This window comes from Nanorana parkeri, unplaced genomic scaffold (genome assembly GCF_000935625.1).
Source record: "Nanorana parkeri isolate BGI_ZX_2015 unplaced genomic scaffold, ASM93562v1 scaffold417, whole genome shotgun sequence".
Lineage (NCBI taxonomy): Eukaryota > Metazoa > Chordata > Amphibia > Anura > Dicroglossidae > Nanorana > Nanorana parkeri.
Genome location: NW_017306685.1, coordinates 684592 through 702978, shown reverse-complemented (window position 1 = coordinate 702978; position 18387 = coordinate 684592). Strand labels below are relative to the sequence as shown.

Sequence of the window (18387 nt, the reverse complement as noted above, 5' to 3'; positions counted from 1 at the left end):
CCCACACAGTCATATGTGACGTCATGTGCCCTGCCTACAGGATGAAGCAGAATGCAGCAGTGGGACTTCCTGTTCATTCATAACTGAGGACACATAGTACTATGTGTCCCCAGTTATTTAAAAACATTGGAGTGATCACCTGATTACTCCAGTGTTTGCTCTGCACAAAGGGTCGGTAAATAATACACATATTTACCGATCCTCCATCTCTCCATCCTGAGCCACGCACAGAGCTGCACAGGAGAGGGAGCGCTGAAGGTGGCGGGGGGTTGGGACCGTATGAGGAGCGCTGTCACTTTAGGAAGGCCGAGCGGTGAGACAGAGAGTCTCTGGCTGTCAGATCATGGCCGAGCCGCTCTCTCTCTCTCCTCACCGCTTGGCCATCCTGAAGTGACAGCGCTTCCACCTCCACCCTCACTCGCCTCACCCTAGTTAGGACCCTGACATTATGCACTGTATCTTGAAGCTAATTTTAAGATTGCAGTGCACTTACAGTTAGCTGCACAGTAATTATTTTCAATTATTTTATGCCCATGGAATACTGCAATTGTGGCATATAATTGTGTCATATGTCTTGTCTTTTGATTGCTATTTATAACATTCAGGGACATGCAATACAATGAATATTGACTATGACATCACATGATCTCTATCAGTACTGGGTGGTGTAATTAGTCCACCATTCATACTGCCTCAGCAACATACAGTGTACTAGGTGGGGCCAGACACCATAACATAATACAGGTATGATGTGTTGCAGATTTCATTTGTTTTACCTTTAAGGTGGAACCCAGAGGAGACCTACTCTTCAAATGGGTAACCGATGTATACTACCCAGGTCTGTGTCATGACGAGGATGCTACCATAAGACACATAGTGCAAAGCACTTGGGTATCAGGTCCCACATTTGAGACATAGGTCTGTGTGGACTGCTTTATAATCGGCTTTAACACATAATGGGAGACACTGAACTCCGTACTACCAATGATACCCACTAGAGCAGAGGTGGGCAATTCCACCCCTCCAGCTGTTCTTTAACTACGAATCCCATCATGCATCTGCCTTTGGGAGTCATGCCTTTGGCTGTCAGAGTCTTGCAATGTCTCATGGGATATGTAGTTCCACTGCAGCTGGAGGGCTGGAGTTGCCCACACATGCACTAGAGCCATAAATTACAGCTACTGTGGAAATATAGGGTCTAGAAATGTATATATGGCTCCTGTAGGGGAGAGGCAGTGTATATGGATGCTGAAGGGGGAGCTTTCTATTTGACCACTCTAGGAGGTGAGAACTATATATGTGGCTACTGTATAAGGTGGGAAATATTTACGCTAATGCTTGTTGGCTTGATGATTTTAGGAACGCTTGTACAGGTGTGACGTATGCAGGGGCGTATCTACCGCAAGGCAAACTACGCATTTGCCTTGGGCGGCACTTTTCAGGGGGGAGGCAAGATACGGGGGGAGAAGAAAAATTATATTATAACCTTGTGCCTTGGACCTGGTGCTTCTTGGACTGGGGGACCAAAGTGTCCACCTATGCCACCTACTCTTACATGTATGCCGGCTTCAGCTCCTTCCTCATCCTGGTCACCGTGCTGTGCAATGTATTGGCGTGCGTGGCCCTCATCTGGATTCAATGGCAGTTTGTGCGCTGGACCCCCATGGGCATGGACACCCGAATCTCTTTAGGCAGTGGAGGAGCTTTCACAGGATTGCCGGGGCTGAGTTGCAGATGGTCATCATGCTTATCGGCACCTCTGTGGTGGGGAGTCTGTGAGCTCCGTGCTGGGTTATGTGTCTAGAACGGGGTGAGGGTAGAGCTACAGAGCCCAATGGCCAAGGCAGAAGATGGGTAGCTGCAAAACTAGAGGGCCCAACATATTTAGGCAGAAGATTGTTGTTGTAGCTGCAGAACTAGAGACTAGCACAGCATTTCAGTGCAGGAGAGGATGGGTATTGTAGCTGCAGAACTAGAGATGCCGGGGCAGAAAATGAGTACTGTAGCTGCAGAACTAGAGACTAACACAGTATGCCTGGGCAGGAAAGGATGAGTACTGTAGCTGCAGAACTAGAGACTAACACAGTATGCCTGGGCAGGAAAGGATGGGTACTGTAGCTGCAGAACTAGAGACTAACACAGTATGCCTGGGCAGGAGAGGATGGGTATTGTAGCTGCAGAACTAGAGATGCCGGGGCAGAAAATGGGTACTGTAGCTGCAGAACTAGAGACTAACACAGTATGCCTGGGCAGGAGAGGATGGGTATTGTAGCTGCAGAACTAGAGATGCCGGGGCAGAAAATGAGTACTGTAGCTGCAGAACTAGAGACTAACACAGTATGCCTGGGCAGGAGAGAATGGGTATTGTAGCTGCAGAACTAGAGAGCCCATCAAGCCAAGAATGGAGAAGGTGGGTATTGCAGCGGCACAACTAGAGTGTCCCACTACGTTAATAGCGTGCGTGCTGTATCCAGCGATTGACGAGTTTAGTCTTGCCTAGGGTAGCACAAAACCAGAATACACCACTAGATGTATGCTATATGTTTCCGAGAGAAAAACTGATCCCTTATTCCCCAAAAATGGAAGCTGATGTAAAGTTTCAACCATGTTTCTGAGCCATTGGGATTGAAAAGAAAGAAGAAAGACTTTCCAGGGATCTCTGCCAAGACATCCACATTACTCTGCTCCCAGGACAATAGATTCATTAAACTTTGATGAGAAAAATAACATCAGTGGATGCTCTAACAATCAATGAGAGGAAGACGAGAGAGTCAATTTGTATGCATGATGACCACTTCAAAATGAGACCTTTAGTTCTTTCAAGGACATTATAATATTTCCTGTTCTACATATTTGTTCTCACAGTGTAGGCGATGAAAACCTTAGTCAAAGTCTATAGGAGAATTACAGTTAAAAAGAAATAAGTCCCATACTTCTCATCATATAAATAGGTGAACACAGACCTGAGATCTGATGTTTGTAGCATCTCACTGTTCTGACCTATGCTGTAAGGCACTGTTCACACAAAGGCATCATTGTTTTTTGCGTGTTTTGGGCTCAGCTAGCTTCTTTTGACATTTATGCGCGTTTTGCACATGTTTACGCTCGAAAATGTGCAACATGGTTCTTTTGCGCATTTTCAATTAATACAAAGGGATATATATGGTATATCGGAGCTCCAGGGTACCAAACACTTTTTTTCTCTATTCTTTTGCGCATTTCCTGCCATTTCCATTGACATATATGGGAGGAAAACGAGTTGCAAACATATCCTTTTATCTGCGTTTGGCATTTTGCTGCTCAGGTGTGAACTGGGGCCATCATGGGATTTCTCCGACATCATGGGATTTCTTGTGTTGGGTATTTTGAAGGCGTTTTTTCGAATGTTCAAAAACGCCAAGGTGTGAACCAGGCCTTATAGCCATAGAGAATGATGGCATGGTGTCTCCTGTTCTCAGAACTGCTGTTCACACAGTAAGCTAAATAACAACACTCATTGTACCAGGTAATGACTACAGTGCATAGAGGTTGGACATTAAAGCTGAACTCCAGGTAAGCGGCTGAATACATAATTAAAAATCCTTTGGCTGGTAAAGCAGATTACATAAATATAAATACATATACATACATATGTAAACTGTTTTACTAGATAAAGGATTCTGTTTAGTAAACTGGGCTTCCCTGCCAGACAACACAGCCAGGTCGTACTCCTTCCCTGTAGCAGCACTGTTAAAGAACACGCTCACAGCCTACTGATTGAACAATAATAAATGCCAGGATGTACCAAAAAACCCAAAATGACCCCTCTGTGGAAAGTGCAAACCCTACGGTGATCTGATTTTTTTGCCACAATTTTTGGGAAACTAAGAAATATGCCGGTATTGAGGGGGTTAAAACAGAGAGCTTGGTAATGGTGCACTACAGAGCCGTAGCTAGCTCCTTTTGCGCCCGAGGTAAGAACAGAAAATTGTGCCCCCCAACAGACGTATGCGGTATGCGACGTCACGCGCGCCCGCCTCCAGGATGGTGGCGCAGCGCTGATCGTTTGACGAAACCAATTAAAACATTTTTAGTTTCCATTCATTTTGTCCGAAGCAAATTTTTAGTCTTTGCACATGTCTAGTAATAAGTGTGCATGAGTGTGTGAGGGGGGTGAAGGGTGTTTTTTTTTATTATTTATCTTTTATTATTATTTATTTTTTACTGTTGGGGGGCTTTGGGGAAATATTAGGGGTCTAAACAGACCCCTGACATTTCCCTTTTGAAATAGAAAAAGAGATTGAAGACACAGAGTCCTCTGCCCATACAGCGGGGGAGAGCAGCGGGTATCTGAGGAGAAGCTGGAGCCTGTGCCGCTCCTCTTCTTCCTGCCGAGCCGGGACTGTGTTGGCCGCCTGGTGCCCCTTTTGCCAATGGCACCCTGTGCTCGCCATGGCAACAGGGTCGAGGGGGCACAGCCAACCCAGCCCTGGCTGCGCCCCCTCTCAGCGGAGCCTGAGGCGAGTGCCTCACTCGCCCCATGGTAGCTACAGCCCTGGTGCACTAGATATAATAAATGTAGAGGTCCAACACAGAGGGAGGCTGAGGTGAAGGGGTAATACAAAGGTTCACAGAGTGGAAATGACATACACAGAAAAACGAGGGTGGGGGTGAACGGGTTAAATATTATTACAAACTTTATTTTTGTTGCTGCTGCTGCAACTTTTTTTCACCAGGAACTAATGAAATAATGGCTCATCAATTCATTACTTCCTTTACTCTCTGGTGCTTCTTTTGTATGAGTAAAGAGAAGGCTTAGCAATGTAAACATTGCCATGTGATCACTGTGATAACCAATCACATTGATCACAAGGCACAGAGCTGGTCCAATCGGTTCTATGCCTGAAGTGGATACTCTCTAATAACAGCAGGAGAAGCGGCTTCTGCGTGCACTAGGCAAGCACCTGTACATCTCAGAAAAATAGGGCAGTGGACCGGCTGTTTATGTACAGTAGCTGTCCCACAGGAGGTTAAAGTGGAGAAAAGTAAAGTTTTGGATAGAGTGAAGCTGGTTTAGAACCCATGTCAGATTTTTCACTGCTATCTGGGGCTCTGATGAAGAGATTTACCCTCACTGTGGGGTGTATTTATTTATTTTGTGGAGACTGACAGTTATATTTGCACCAACTTATGACCACTAGATGGAGCCGAGGAGCAAAGAAAATAAGGGGGTTATTTACAAAAGAGCCGAAGGATCCAGCCGCAGCTTCGGCTGATCTTTCGGCCCTCTTCGGCCGCCGGAGCCCTTCGGTTCAGTCGAATCGAAGGGCTGCTGTACGGGCTATTTACAATAGCCCATACAGCTGCCGAAGGCTTTGGGTCGACTGAGCCGAAGTGACACCCGATGCGGGGCGAACGGTTGGCTGAAAGCCTGCCTTTCGCCCCGCAAATGACAGCTTGGCGGAGCCAGCCATGACCTCACGGCTGGCTCAGCCCAGTTGTAATGACAGATCAGCGTCCCCAAATGACCCGGTGATGCTGATCTGTCATTAAACAATAACAACTGGGTGGAGCTGGCCAGCTCCGCCTAGTTGTTATTCATTGGCCGGGACCTGCTAGAAGACTCTAGCAGGTGCCGGCCAATAGGAAACAATTGGGCGGAGTCAGCTGTCACTGCTAGCTCTGCCCAATTGTTTTTTGTTTAAATGTAATATTTATTTACATTTTATAAAATATTTGTTCAACTTTTTTTTTTCTACCTTTTTTACTATTTGCTATTCTGCTCGGTAGCAAGCCGAATGCTGGTCGGCGGCATTCGGTTATTCACTCACTGCCATTCGACCCCTATGAGAATAGGGGCGAACGGCAGCGAGTGAGCTGCCAAAGCTTTGGCTCAGCCGATCCAAATGTTGGATTGGCTGAGTTAAAGTCCTTTTGCACTTAGGCTCCGAAGTGCAGCCGGAGGCAGCCGATGAAATCAGCCATACAAGCCAGAAGTTTTTCGACTCACTTCACTTTCGCTGGGTTATTCGGCAGCTTTGTGAATATCGTTCTAAGTGTTTATAATTACACCCCTTTGTGTCATGCTGAAAACATTTTACCAGACAGGAAATTTGAGAAACTCTCCAACAGCAACACAGAAATAAAAATGCTTTTCTTTATTAGAGTAGGAAATAAGTTTTCTTTCTTTTTTAAGACCCGTTCACACCGGGGCATTAATTGCACGGTACCGTGTAATGCACCTACTATGCGTTAGTGCAGGAGGTGCATTATGTTGCCATTCATTTGAATGGCACCCTAAACGTGGTTTTGTGGGATCACAACAAAAACCTGGAAGATGTCCATGGGGTTGCTATGCAGAATCATGTATTTGTAAGTGATGTAGCCAATTTAAACATTTATTTGGAGGACTGGGTAATCATTAAAGTATATGATAATGCATCACATTTAAAACCTATAGGTGTCTATTTATAAACAAATCATAGTACCATTCCCCTTGGCGGGCAGTTTCTTTTCAGGTCAAATGAAATGTAATTAATACCTTATAGCCACTAGATGGAGCTTAAAGCAGTATTAACCACTTGCTGTGCAGAGCAACTTTCGTAATATTTGCACACACAATAAAATCTGAATTTTGGGCTAGAAAACAGATTCAAACCCTCAAACAATGATATATTTTCTAAAATCAGAGGCCCTGTAGAATAAAAAGGTATTTGCACAATGTTTATCAAACCAGTATTTGTAGGATAAAATCCACTCAAATCAAATTTAGTGCACAGAGACAGAATATAATACTCAAACAAAAACATGTCAAGCCTTAAAATTGTGTGCGCCCGTGAAACCGCAAAAAACTACAATACCCCAAATGTCTTCTGCTTCACCAGCTTCTTCTCCTGGCTCTAAGAGCCGGAGAATGTACACAGTGACACTGGAAGTGATGTAATACACATCACTTCCAGGTCCAGTGATCAGAGGAGAGGTCAGCGGCTAGAAGCCTGCTGATCTCCCTCCGATCTGTCAGGGCAGACCCGCTGTGCTGGTCCCGGGCCCGGGGAAGCCGGCGGCGCAAGAAGGTTAGGAGGGGACAACACAGCGCCGCACTGTACAAACCATCCGGCGCCTGTACAGAAGCCGGATCGCTTGTACAGAAATAGCAATCGCCTGCTGTATAAAATGATACCAAGAACACTCAGCATACAGTGTATGAGGATTAATTGCCAGATTATGAATATGCATCTGACTCTGACCAATACCTGAGCTGGCTCACTCAGAGGTATGGCTGGAGGAAGGTGATAAATATTTGGGAACACCTTTCAGAACTCGCTCTTTCCCCTGGGGCCTCTCCCTGGGAGGAAGTCTGTATGCTGCAAGATATCTAGTCTAGGCCTCAGCATGTGGCATGTGTTGGGGCTAAGATGCTACTGGAAAGGGATCTGAAGAAAGCTGGGCTGGTGGAAGAATCTGCTTACTGAGGAGTGTCACAGAGGAGCTGGTGAGAGCTGCCGTCTGAACGCTGTAAGAGATCCCTCACCCTTGACTCAGGTACTATGTAGAAGAGAAGAAGTCAGTACAAGTACTGTGACTGCACTCTCAGTCATAGACTTTTCCTGGCTGGTCGCTCTCAAAGGACCTGTTGCTACTAGTGAAGACACTGTCCTCCAGTGTTGTTCTCTGGATATCCTGCAACCCTAAACCTCTCTCCTGAGTTATTACTGAGCAATATATACTAAAAAAAGTCCCTACAACTTGAGCCTATTCTATCCTAGAAGTGTCGGTATTGCTGGAGCCCAGGGAAAAGGGCCTGTAACTGCTAAACAGGTAGGAGAACCCTAATTTATTCCAGCAACTCCTTCGGGATAAGTGCTACACATTAGAATTTCTCGTCTGGCATTCTCCTAGCCTAGTTTATGCTGCCATTGCCCATAGCAACCGACCAATTGCAGATTTTCAAGTATTTCTGTGGACTGTCTTTTTGGAAAACACAACGAAAGACCATTGCAGAGTATTTTTGCTGTGAAAGAGCCATATTTTTTGCAAGAGAGAGTAATTTCTGGCACTCAGTCACTTTTTGCCAGCAATCAGAGAGTTACCTGTGCAGGAGACTTTCTGTCAGGAAGCACTGGCGCCAGAACAGTGATAAGAAGGTGGAGCTACTGGCTTGTGTACACGTGAGCATTCTGCTGGGGAGGACGACCCACGTGGAGCGAGGGAGAGTGGAAACAAGATGGCGTACTACAGATTGTTCGGATGTTTAGCTGTATCCAAGCCTACCAGACCCAGTGTACCGGAGCCCTTTGACTGGAAAGCTGAAGCCCGGGACTACCTGACTGACACAGAAGTGAGGATGGCTCCCAGAGGCAGTTTGGCGCTGTGCAGCATTAGCATACAAGGAACCAAGCACGGGGCACTCACCTGCGGAAAGTTTGGGAAACTTACCGCCACCATTAGAGCACGGAGTAGCTGTGACCACTGCAGAGATTTTCTAATGGACCTACCTCCTTCTGACCAACCTCCAAGCATCCTCAGGGTGGACTGGCACATGGGACAATGCATGAAAGCAAATGAGTTCAGCAGACTAGCAGCTGAGAGATATCGGCCTCAAATTACAACCAGTACCAGACATATTGATGCTGACAACAGCGACAGCTCGTCCACCCAAGCGGCAGAGTAGAATCAGCTATTCCCGGGGTCAAAGGGCCCTGATCAGAAAGCCAAAGACACTTGGTACATCGGCCAGCTCGTTTGGAGACCTATTTCAGCGGGAAGGTGAAACTTCTGGAATTGCAAGTGGAGGGGGATCGGAGATAAGATCCCCTCAGCCAGAACTAGAGGGGGACACCTGTAGTGCAGAGCATCGAGGAGGGGGAGACACCAGAGAGATAGTGGAGGAAGAACCCTCAGAGCGCATCGAGAAAAATCAGGTGGAGAGCTCACAGATAATAGAAAGTGCCAAGGGACTGTGCTTTGACCCAGCTTACTATGAGCAGCGGATCGAATCCTCACCTCCAGGCACCATTGCCCAAACAGTGGCTTCAGGGGTTAGTGCTACATATGTGTGCACAAAATGAAAACAAAAAGTTCCAGCAGAGAAAGGGTTACTGGAACTGCAGTGCTAAATACGCCCAGATACTGCAGTAAGCATTTATTCAAATAGAAGACAGAAAATGCTTCACCAAGCACCTCCCTGTATTAAGACACCTGGCCCATCAGATATTTCATATAGTATCAGCAGAGACACAGACAGCAAAACACCTTTTCTAGTAAAACTCTATTATATTATTATCGGTTTCTGTCTTCCTTTTGGGAAAATTACTCGCCTTGCATATGTGACAACTTTCCTGTCAAAGTGACTCTTTGTACAGTATGTGTGACAACTTTCCTGTCTCAGTGACATCTTGTATTGGACAGGGTGTCACTGGAACAGGAAATGATGGGAAATCTCAACAGGAACACAGAGAGCAACACAAATTTAAAATAAAAAAAACCGATCAATCCATCCTTTGCTGAAATGGGAATCCGCAGATTTGTCCCACCTCTTTGAGGAATACATCATACCAGTAATAAAAAAAACCAAACCTATAAAGTGAGAGGGAAAGCCTCACACTCACCTTGTAGGCTTGCGTTGTGTGTGCGCAGTGGAAGTCTTGGCTGCCCTATAGCAGCTGAGTGCCAAAAGTGTCCAGTGACCATGCACTGTTGAAAAATATATTGTCCTAGGGCTTGTTCACCATCTCCAGACCAGATCTGGATGCGTTTATGGAAATGCAGGTGTGTGTGTGTTTTTTATGCGTTCCGGTGCTTTTTTAAATTGATTTCCTAGTGCGTTCTGGTGTGTTTGCATGCATTTACATGCATTTAGTTGTGTTCCAGACCAGAAACAATAGTGCATGCAGTGCTTATTTTTAAATGTTCTGAAACTGAACTCAACGGTGTAAACCAGCCTTGCTTTTTACCATAGGAATGAATGGGTATGCGTTTTTGGACCAGACAAAAAAATGTTCTGGTCTGGAGATGGTGTGAACACGCCCTTAGCCACTGTCCACAGGAAGTGCGTGGCCACTGGGATCCATCCGACACTTGCTGTATAGTTCCAGCACTCCAATTCACTCCCCTCGGCCACCCCCAGCTGAATCAACCAGAGCACATGCTGTCCTATCAGGATGAATGGGTTCTCTCGATCCAGAGCTGCTTCTACATAGCCAATAGCAGCAGAGAATACGGTTAAACGGTCATTGTGTGCATTTTACATGCCTTTTCCTTCTGCAAGAACATAAGAAAAATGGACATGAGACTTGCAAAATGCATTATTGCATTTTTAGTGTGTTTTCAATGCTTTGTCCATGCATTGCCATTGGCTATAATGTAAGCTGCAGCTAACGATTATTTTAAAAATCGATTAGTTAGCCGATTATTGAGTTTGATTAATCGGATAAAAAAATGGCTCCAGTGATGGACTACTAGTTTGTATTGAGATTGTAGTCCATCACAGGAGCAAGCTTGGAGCGGTGGAAGTAAAAAAAAAAAAAAGTCTGGTGTGCAATATAGTGAAATGAAAAGTGTAACATACAGCAATCAATGCAGAATGTCACCGGCTATAGAGGACTACAAATCCCAGCAAAAAATACATTATACAGCACAATACAGAATACCACCAGCTACAGAGGAATACAACAAATCCCAGCCATAGAACATTATAACTGGTGGTATTCTGCATTGCGCTATATAATGTACTATTGCTGGGATTTGTAGTCCTCTATACAGCGCAATGCAGAATACCACCAGCTACAGAGGAATACAACAAATCCCAGCCATAGAACATTATAACTGGTGGTATTCTGCATTGCGCTATATAATGTACTATTGCTGGGATTTGTAGTCCTCTATACAGCGCAATGCAGAATATCACCAGCTATAGAGGAATACAAATCCAACATACAACAGCGTATAATGTATTGCTGGGATTTGCATTCCTCTATAGCTGATGGTAGATTGCTCTGTATAATATACAGTACAGCACAATGTACCATCAGCTATAGAAGAATACAAATCCCAGCAATACATTTATAGAGCACCATGTGTGGGAAAGTGCAGGCTTACCTGAGCAGTCTTCCAGCAACTTGCTTCTGAGATTGGGTCTGTCTGTCGGCGGCTGTCATCCCCCCACGCCTGATTCATACAGTTGTTTTGGTAACTGACACCAAAGCTGGGGTTATTATTGTGGTCAATGACACCAATGCTGGGAGTGATTGTTTTGGTAACTGCCACCAATGCGGGGGGTTATTATTGCAGCCACTGACACCAATGATGACTCCAACTTTCTCTTCAATGTGCATTGCAGTATGTTGCAAAAAATGCAGCAGGTCTGAAATTTTCAGGCATTGAGGTGTGTTACAGCCGGTTTATTTTGAATGAGCTGCCTAATTTGACACATGACAATGCGCTGCTCTTGTGTGGCCCCCTGGAAGTGACCATTGTCACACAAGTCATGGGAAATCCAAAATTGAATTGGTAAGATTCTCATTTCCTCTCTACATCACACAAATTAAACTGACTAGGGTTTAAACCAATGACTTTCAACCTTGTATAACCTTAGGACTCACATTTGTCCTTGGTCATTATGTCGCGACTCAAGTCGCAGCGCACTGGAACGCATGGCATTGCCGTACCGCATAGGCCAGTGCAAGCGATCAAACTCTGGGCGGGAGGAGTGTTTGGGGTGCCATTCAAATTAATGGCAACGCAATGCACCTCCAGCACCAGACCAAACAGTAGGTGTGATTGTACGGTAGTTTGCCATTAAAACACTGACAGACACGCACAACAACAAACACAATCTCACACACTCGCAGACATCCTCACACACACATACACACACCCAGAAAAATGTAGGGGTTCAGTGTGGGCTGCTGTGCTGTGACGGAGCTCCATCAATATGTGCATTATTTGTACGGCTCCCTTGAACTCCCTGTAGAGGTGCCGGGAGCCAGACTGTGACATCATTCCAGCCACGCGAGGGAGCTGTAAGCAATGCAGGTATGAATGGAGCTCCCTTACGGCTATACCCCCAGCCCACCCCACCTCAGGGTGACACTCTACGCCAGGCAGCATATTTTGAATGGCCACTCGGCATGAGAACTGACAACGCTGCACTCAGTGCAGTGGAAGGCATGCAGCAACCCACCGAACATGGGGTCACGACCCACCAGCTGAGAACCAGGAGTTTAAACTAAACATAAATTCGACTACATACACACTTAACAATGAACACAACAGTTTACCAGTCTCTACAGGTGCCCATAAACAAGCATTAAGGACAGACAGCTGCCCCAAACATATGGCTGACACAATGACATGACCTGTAAGGCTCACCATAAACGCTACAATCTGACCGTACAATCCTGGTACAATCAACTGTAAGCTCACCACATACATTACAATTTGATTGTGCAATCTCTTTTAGGGTTGTAATGTATACAATAAAGCTTAAGCTGGGTATACACTGTTATATTTTTTTTGTTCAGCTTTCAGGAATGGGGGAAAATTCACAGATTTTTCCATTCACACTGCACAGCTTGGGTGGTAGAATCTCCTGCTGTGGCTATTGTATTCTGACAGCCGGCTAGGGTTGCCACCTTTTCTTCAAGTAAAACCTGAACACTCTAGCGCAGTGGTTCTCCACCTTTCTAGGGCTGGGACCCCTTGGTAACATTTGGCAGGTTGTGGTGACCCCCCCAATGGTAAAATTTAGGAATGCACCAATACTAGTATCTGTGTGGGCTCTCGGGTGGCCAGTGTAGCTCATGTGAGCTCAGTGGGGCTCTCTTGCGGTCAATGGGGCTCTCTGGTGGCCAGTGGGGCTCTCTGGTGGTCAAGCCAGCATTCAACTCCCCTCACTCCCGCCCGCTCCCCTCTCTATGATCCTCCTCGGCTGCAGGTGCTGCAGCGCCATCTAGCGGCACGGCCAGAGAACTGACACTGCTGCTCGTGAGGTGGCTGAGGAGCCTCTCACCTAGCTCAGCACAAAGCATGTGGTGACCTCCTCAACAGTGGATTGTGACCCACTTTTGGGTCGCGACCCACAGGTTGAGAACCACTGCTCTAGCGCTTTGCGCAAAACATTTTAAAATTTTGTTTATAGAATATAGAGGAGAGAGCGAGGAGAGGCAGCCAGGAGAAAGTGCAAGAAGAGACAGCCAGGGGAGGGAGTAAGGAGACTGTCTATAGAGGACTACAAATCCCAGCAATACATTATACAGCAATACAAAATATTATGAAGCTACATACTCTGTGTTGTTCTGGGTTGGTGCCCTGAGGTCTCCCGGTGGCCTGTGCGGGCTCTCAGATGGGCTGTGCGGGCTCTCACAAGGGCTGGGCGGGCTATGGTGTCTCACCAGGGGTCTGCAGGTGGACAGCACGGTGTCAGTGAGGAGGAGAAGGCAATGACAGGTGCAGCTCAGAGGAAGATCTGGATTCAGGCAGATGCAGCTTCCTGAGATCGCATCTGTCACAGTGTCCTCTGGCTGGACAGTCGAGCACAAGACTCCAAAACCGGACTGTCCGGGTGAAAACCAGACGGGTGGCAACCCAACCGCCTTCCCTACCGACTGAACATGCATGCATCTTATGGATGCTGGTGCTGTTCGGATGACAATTTTGGGATCTTTAATCTATGATGTCAGATGGGAGGTAGCAGACAAGAACCAGCTGAAATTCGCTCAGTGTATTGCCAGCTTAATATCTACCTTACCTATGTAACATAACCTAATCTATCCAATTGTTTTATATCCAATCAGCCGGGCCCTTGCACTACATACCTTTCAGATCTATTGTACAATCAGATTGTAATGTGTGACCTTAAAATGTTACAATGTGTACTGTAGATGAGACAATATATTGTTATAGAATCCTGTACAGCTCTGGTGTGGACACACAATGATCCAGGATGTATGAGAGCACATGGGACGTGTCTGTCATCTGAAAGCACACTGCTACGAAAATCATGGCCAACGTGAACCAAGCATGTCATCCATTCAAAACACCATTATTATAATAATACAGATTAGAAATGACACTCATCAAATCTGATCATTACACCCAAGTATCATTTACCATCAAACACAAGTATTATGCACTGTAGCAGACACATTCACAATGGACACTCAGTTTTTCCTAGTTCAGATGACTTGCTGAGAGGATACAAGATGATGACAGTTGGCACTGAGATCCCCACAGTCCATGACAAAGATCCCATTCTGTGTACCGGGAGCACCACAGAGCTCTGATCTGATCATATCCAGGCAATTATCACTCTCCGCTATCTTCCCATTCTCATATTATTCTGATCCCTTACCTGGCTGGTCGAGATGGTATCCACAATGAAGCCAAAGTGATGGATTTCTTCCGATCCATTCATCATGCAGAGTCCCAGGAGCAGTCAGCACATGGATGGATGTCCTGAACAGCTGCAGCCAACTTTCATGAAGGATGATGGTGAGGATCAGAGCTCACAGGGAGACCTGCCCAGATCCTGATTGCTGCAACCAGGCTGAGCTCATGGAAAAAGGACAAGAATACATTTCATGTGTTTATGTTGTGAAAATTTGATGAGAGCAAGCAACCCAAGATATGCAAAGATGAGCCCCGCCTCAGGTGACAGATCCCTCCTCTGATCCCTCTAGGAGTACACAGGCTGGAAGTGCAGGGTCAGTGTGTGTCACTTCTAGCAGGGTGACCGATCCCTCCTCTGATCCCTCCAGGAGTGCACAGGCTGGGAGCGCGGGGTCAGTGTGTGTCACTTCTTGCAGGGTGACAGATCCCTCCTCTGATCCCTCCAGGAGTACGCAGGCTGGAAGTGCAGGGTCAGTGTGTGTCACTTCTAGCAGGGTGACTGATCCCTCCAGGATAGGGTTGCCACCTTTTATTTTTGAATGAGGTGTCCGGGTTTCATGGCAGCTGAAACCCGGACACAGCATTCAAAACCCGGACTGTCCGGGTGAATTCTGGACAGGTGGCAACCCTACTCCAGGAGTACACAGGCTGGGAGAGCAGGGTCAGTGTGTGTCACTTCTAGCAGGGTGACAGACCCCTCCAGGAGTACACAGGCTGGGAGCACGGGGTCAGTGTGTGTCACTTCTAGCAGGGTGACAGATCCCTCTTCTGATCCCTCCAGGAGTACACAGGCTGGGAGCGCGGGCTCAGTGTGTGTCACTTCTAGCAGGGAAAGACAAACACAAGTGTTCTTATGTCCACAGGGCAGAGATCAAGGTATTTCAGAGGCCTGTTTGACTTCTGGAGAGTTATGGCTTCTGCTGATCATCCCTACTTGACCTTATAAAAGGTTATTTGAAATTCTGATTCTTTTCACCTTGTAGTATTGTGACACAAGTGTGTCTTTCTTGTGTTGGTCATACATGTAATAATAAACAGTTAAGCCGTTTGTAAATTCGAGCCTGGGTGGCCCCGTCTACCCCACCCAGCTCAACAAACGTTGAAACATCAAAGGGACCGGGAGGAAAATTGTTGGCCAAACAGTGACTGCAGACGCGTTTTGTGCATTGGTGTGACCTCAATTTTTCTTGTGCAGAAAAACGCAGGTCAGTGTGTGAACAGGCCCTGGACGTTTTTGTTTTAGCCAATAGAAATCTGGTAACTAAGAGGAGAAGATGGTTGTTAGTGAAGGATAGCTTCTGTAATGGACTGTATCCCAACTGCCGTCACATGGACAGGTCCATGGCTGTCCTGCTGATTTAAAGTACTACTCAGTTCTAAAAACCTTTTTTTCCCCATAATAATGAATTGAGATGAAACAAATATACATTGCCCAGAAATGTTTTTGTTCATATATTCAGCCAAGCACTTAGGTCCTGATTAGCTCCAACTCTCTCAGCTCGGCTTCCTTGAACTTCCTGTCCGGTACAAGTTAACAAGGTACAGAGCAGTCTCCAGCAGCTGTCAATCTACCAGTTAAGAGAAGGTGGAAGGGAGGAAGGAACAGGGAGCAGGAGAGCAGCTTGCCTTGATGTGCCTGTGTGTTTGTGGAGACACATACATAGCTTACTAGCACACACAAGGGTGACTCCATAGGACCCTGCAATGGAAAGGAGCCACCCTAAAACAGGATATCAGGACCAGTGCTCAGGGGGACCAGCTGATTCTACAGGAAACTAAAACTTTTAAATATCAAGGAGCAGCACCCATTGTAAGTGATTTCATCAGCATGTGAAATAACGTAAACACATTTGACTTTAATATCACTTTAATGACTTCAGTTCATCCTAGGTCACTGAACTAGAACTGTAAATCAGGACTTGTGACTTTTGTGATCTGCATACTGGTTCTGGGTCCGTGACTCAGAAAAGGTTAATGCCAGACACAGCCAGGCAGCTAGCATTTTCAGAAACAGTGCAGTACAGCAGCTTATATATTCCTTCAGAAAATTAGGAGATACGTCTGGTATAAAACCTGTATATTAAGGTTGGTTGCATTCCGCTGCTTGTAAATGTTTGCTTTCTGCATATTCTGTCCATGGAAGCCGAGCCAGAGACAAGTGTCAATGGAAACAATTCATAGGAACATTGGTACAGCTGTATAGATGGGTTGTGTCATTTTCTGGCAATAGCCCATTGATCCGTCAGGCTCTGTCAAGCAAGAATTCGGACCCTGTAAGAAGTGCTCATCTTTTATACATTCTATAAAAAGAAACTTGTTACATTCAATTCAGTAGCATATATTGATTTATAGATCACATAAGCTGGACGCATAGCAATAAGCAGAAATAGTGCTTAAAGGAGAACTATGGGGTCAGTGTTTTTCCCCCATAGTTCTCCTTAGGGTAACGGGAGGACATATACTAGCGTCCTCCCGTTACCCTAAGCTCAGTATATCATGAGCTACAGTTCGCGGTATACTGAGACGCCGCAGCCGGGACGGATCCCGACAATGCTGTCTGCATCCACCCAGCTGGGTGAGTGACTATAATAATGAATTGAGATGAAACAAATATACATTGCCCAGAAATGTTTTTGTTCATATATTCAGCCAAGCACTTAGGTCCTGATTAGCTCCAACTCTCTCAGCTCGGCTTCCTTGAACTTCCTGTCCGGTACAAGTTAACAAGGTACAGAGCAGTCTCCAGCAGCTGTCAATCTACCAGTTAAGAGAAGGTGGAAGGGAGGAAGGAACAGGGAGCAGGAGAGCAGCTTGCCTTGATGTGCCTGTGTGTTTGTGGAGACACATACATAGCTTACTAGCACACACAAGGGTGACTCCATAGGACCCTGCAATGGAAAGGAGCCACCCTAAAACAGGATATCAGGACCAGTGCTCAGGGGGACCAGCTGATTCTACAGGAAACTAAAACTTTTAAATATCAAGGAGCAGCACCCATTGTAAGTGATTTCATCAGCATGTGAAATAACGTAAACACATTTGACTTTAATATCACTTTAATGACTTCAGTTCATCCTAGGTCACTGAACTAGAACTGTAAATCAGGACTTGTGACTTTTGTGATCTGCATACTGGTTCTGGGTCCGTGACTCAGAAAAGGTTAATGCCAGACACAGCCAGGCAGCTAGCATTTTCAGAAACAGTGCAGTACAGCAGCTTATATATTCCTTCAGAAAATTAGGAGATACGTCTGGTATAAAACCTGTATATTAAGGTTGGTTGCATTCCGCTGCTTGTAAATGTTTGCTTTCTGCATATTCTGTCCATGGAAGCCGAGCCAGAGACAAGTGTCAATGGAAACAATTCATAGGAACATTGGTACAGCTGTATAGATGGGTTGTGTCATTTTCTGGCAATAGCCCATTGATCCGTCAGGCTCTGTCAAGCAAGAATTCGGACCCTGTAAGAAGTGCTCATCTTTTATACATTCTATAAAAAGAAACTTGTTACATTCAATTCAGTAGCATATATTGATTTATAGATCACATAAGCTGGACGCATAGCAATAAGCAGAAATAGTGCTTAAAGGAGAACTATGGGGTCAGTGTTTTTCCCCCATAGTTCTCCTTAGGGTAACGGGAGGACATATACTAGCGTCCTCCCGTTACCCTAAGCTCAGTATATCATGAGCTACAGTTCGCGGTATACTGAGACGCCGCAGCCGGGACGGATCCCGACAATGCTGTCTGCATCCACCCAGCTGGGTGAGTGACAGCTGGCTCTGCCTATCTAGAGGCAGAGCCAGCTGTGCCCGCCCCCTGCCCCATCCATTCCGCCAGTCAGCGCTGGAGGATCGGACGGGGGGAATCCCTGCAGGGAGTCGTGAGTGACAGTCACGGCTCTCTGCAGGGATAGATCGAGAAGTGAGCGAGCGACGCTATGTGTTCGCTCACTTCCCGATCTACTGAGCTGACCTGTGGCAGTTTCATTGTCACAGAAATCTCAAACAGTGTTATGAGC

At 46.0% G+C, this 18387-nt stretch overlaps 1 protein-coding gene across 2 annotated transcripts in view; it reads right to left on the bottom strand.

Annotated features, from left to right (window-relative positions):
* The window catches only part of TRIM36 (tripartite motif containing 36), an 80471-nt gene extending 65766 nt beyond the window's left edge, over positions 1-14705 (bottom strand). For both annotated transcript variants that reach the window (XM_018559857.1, XM_018559858.1), the window contains exon 1: positions 14330-14705. In XM_018559857.1, the coding sequence (XP_018415359.1) occupies positions 14330-14395 (66 nt within the window). In that variant the 5' untranslated portion in view covers positions 14396-14705. The remainder of the gene's footprint in view (positions 1-14329) is intronic.
* Positions 14706-18387: the final 3682 nt, after the last annotated feature.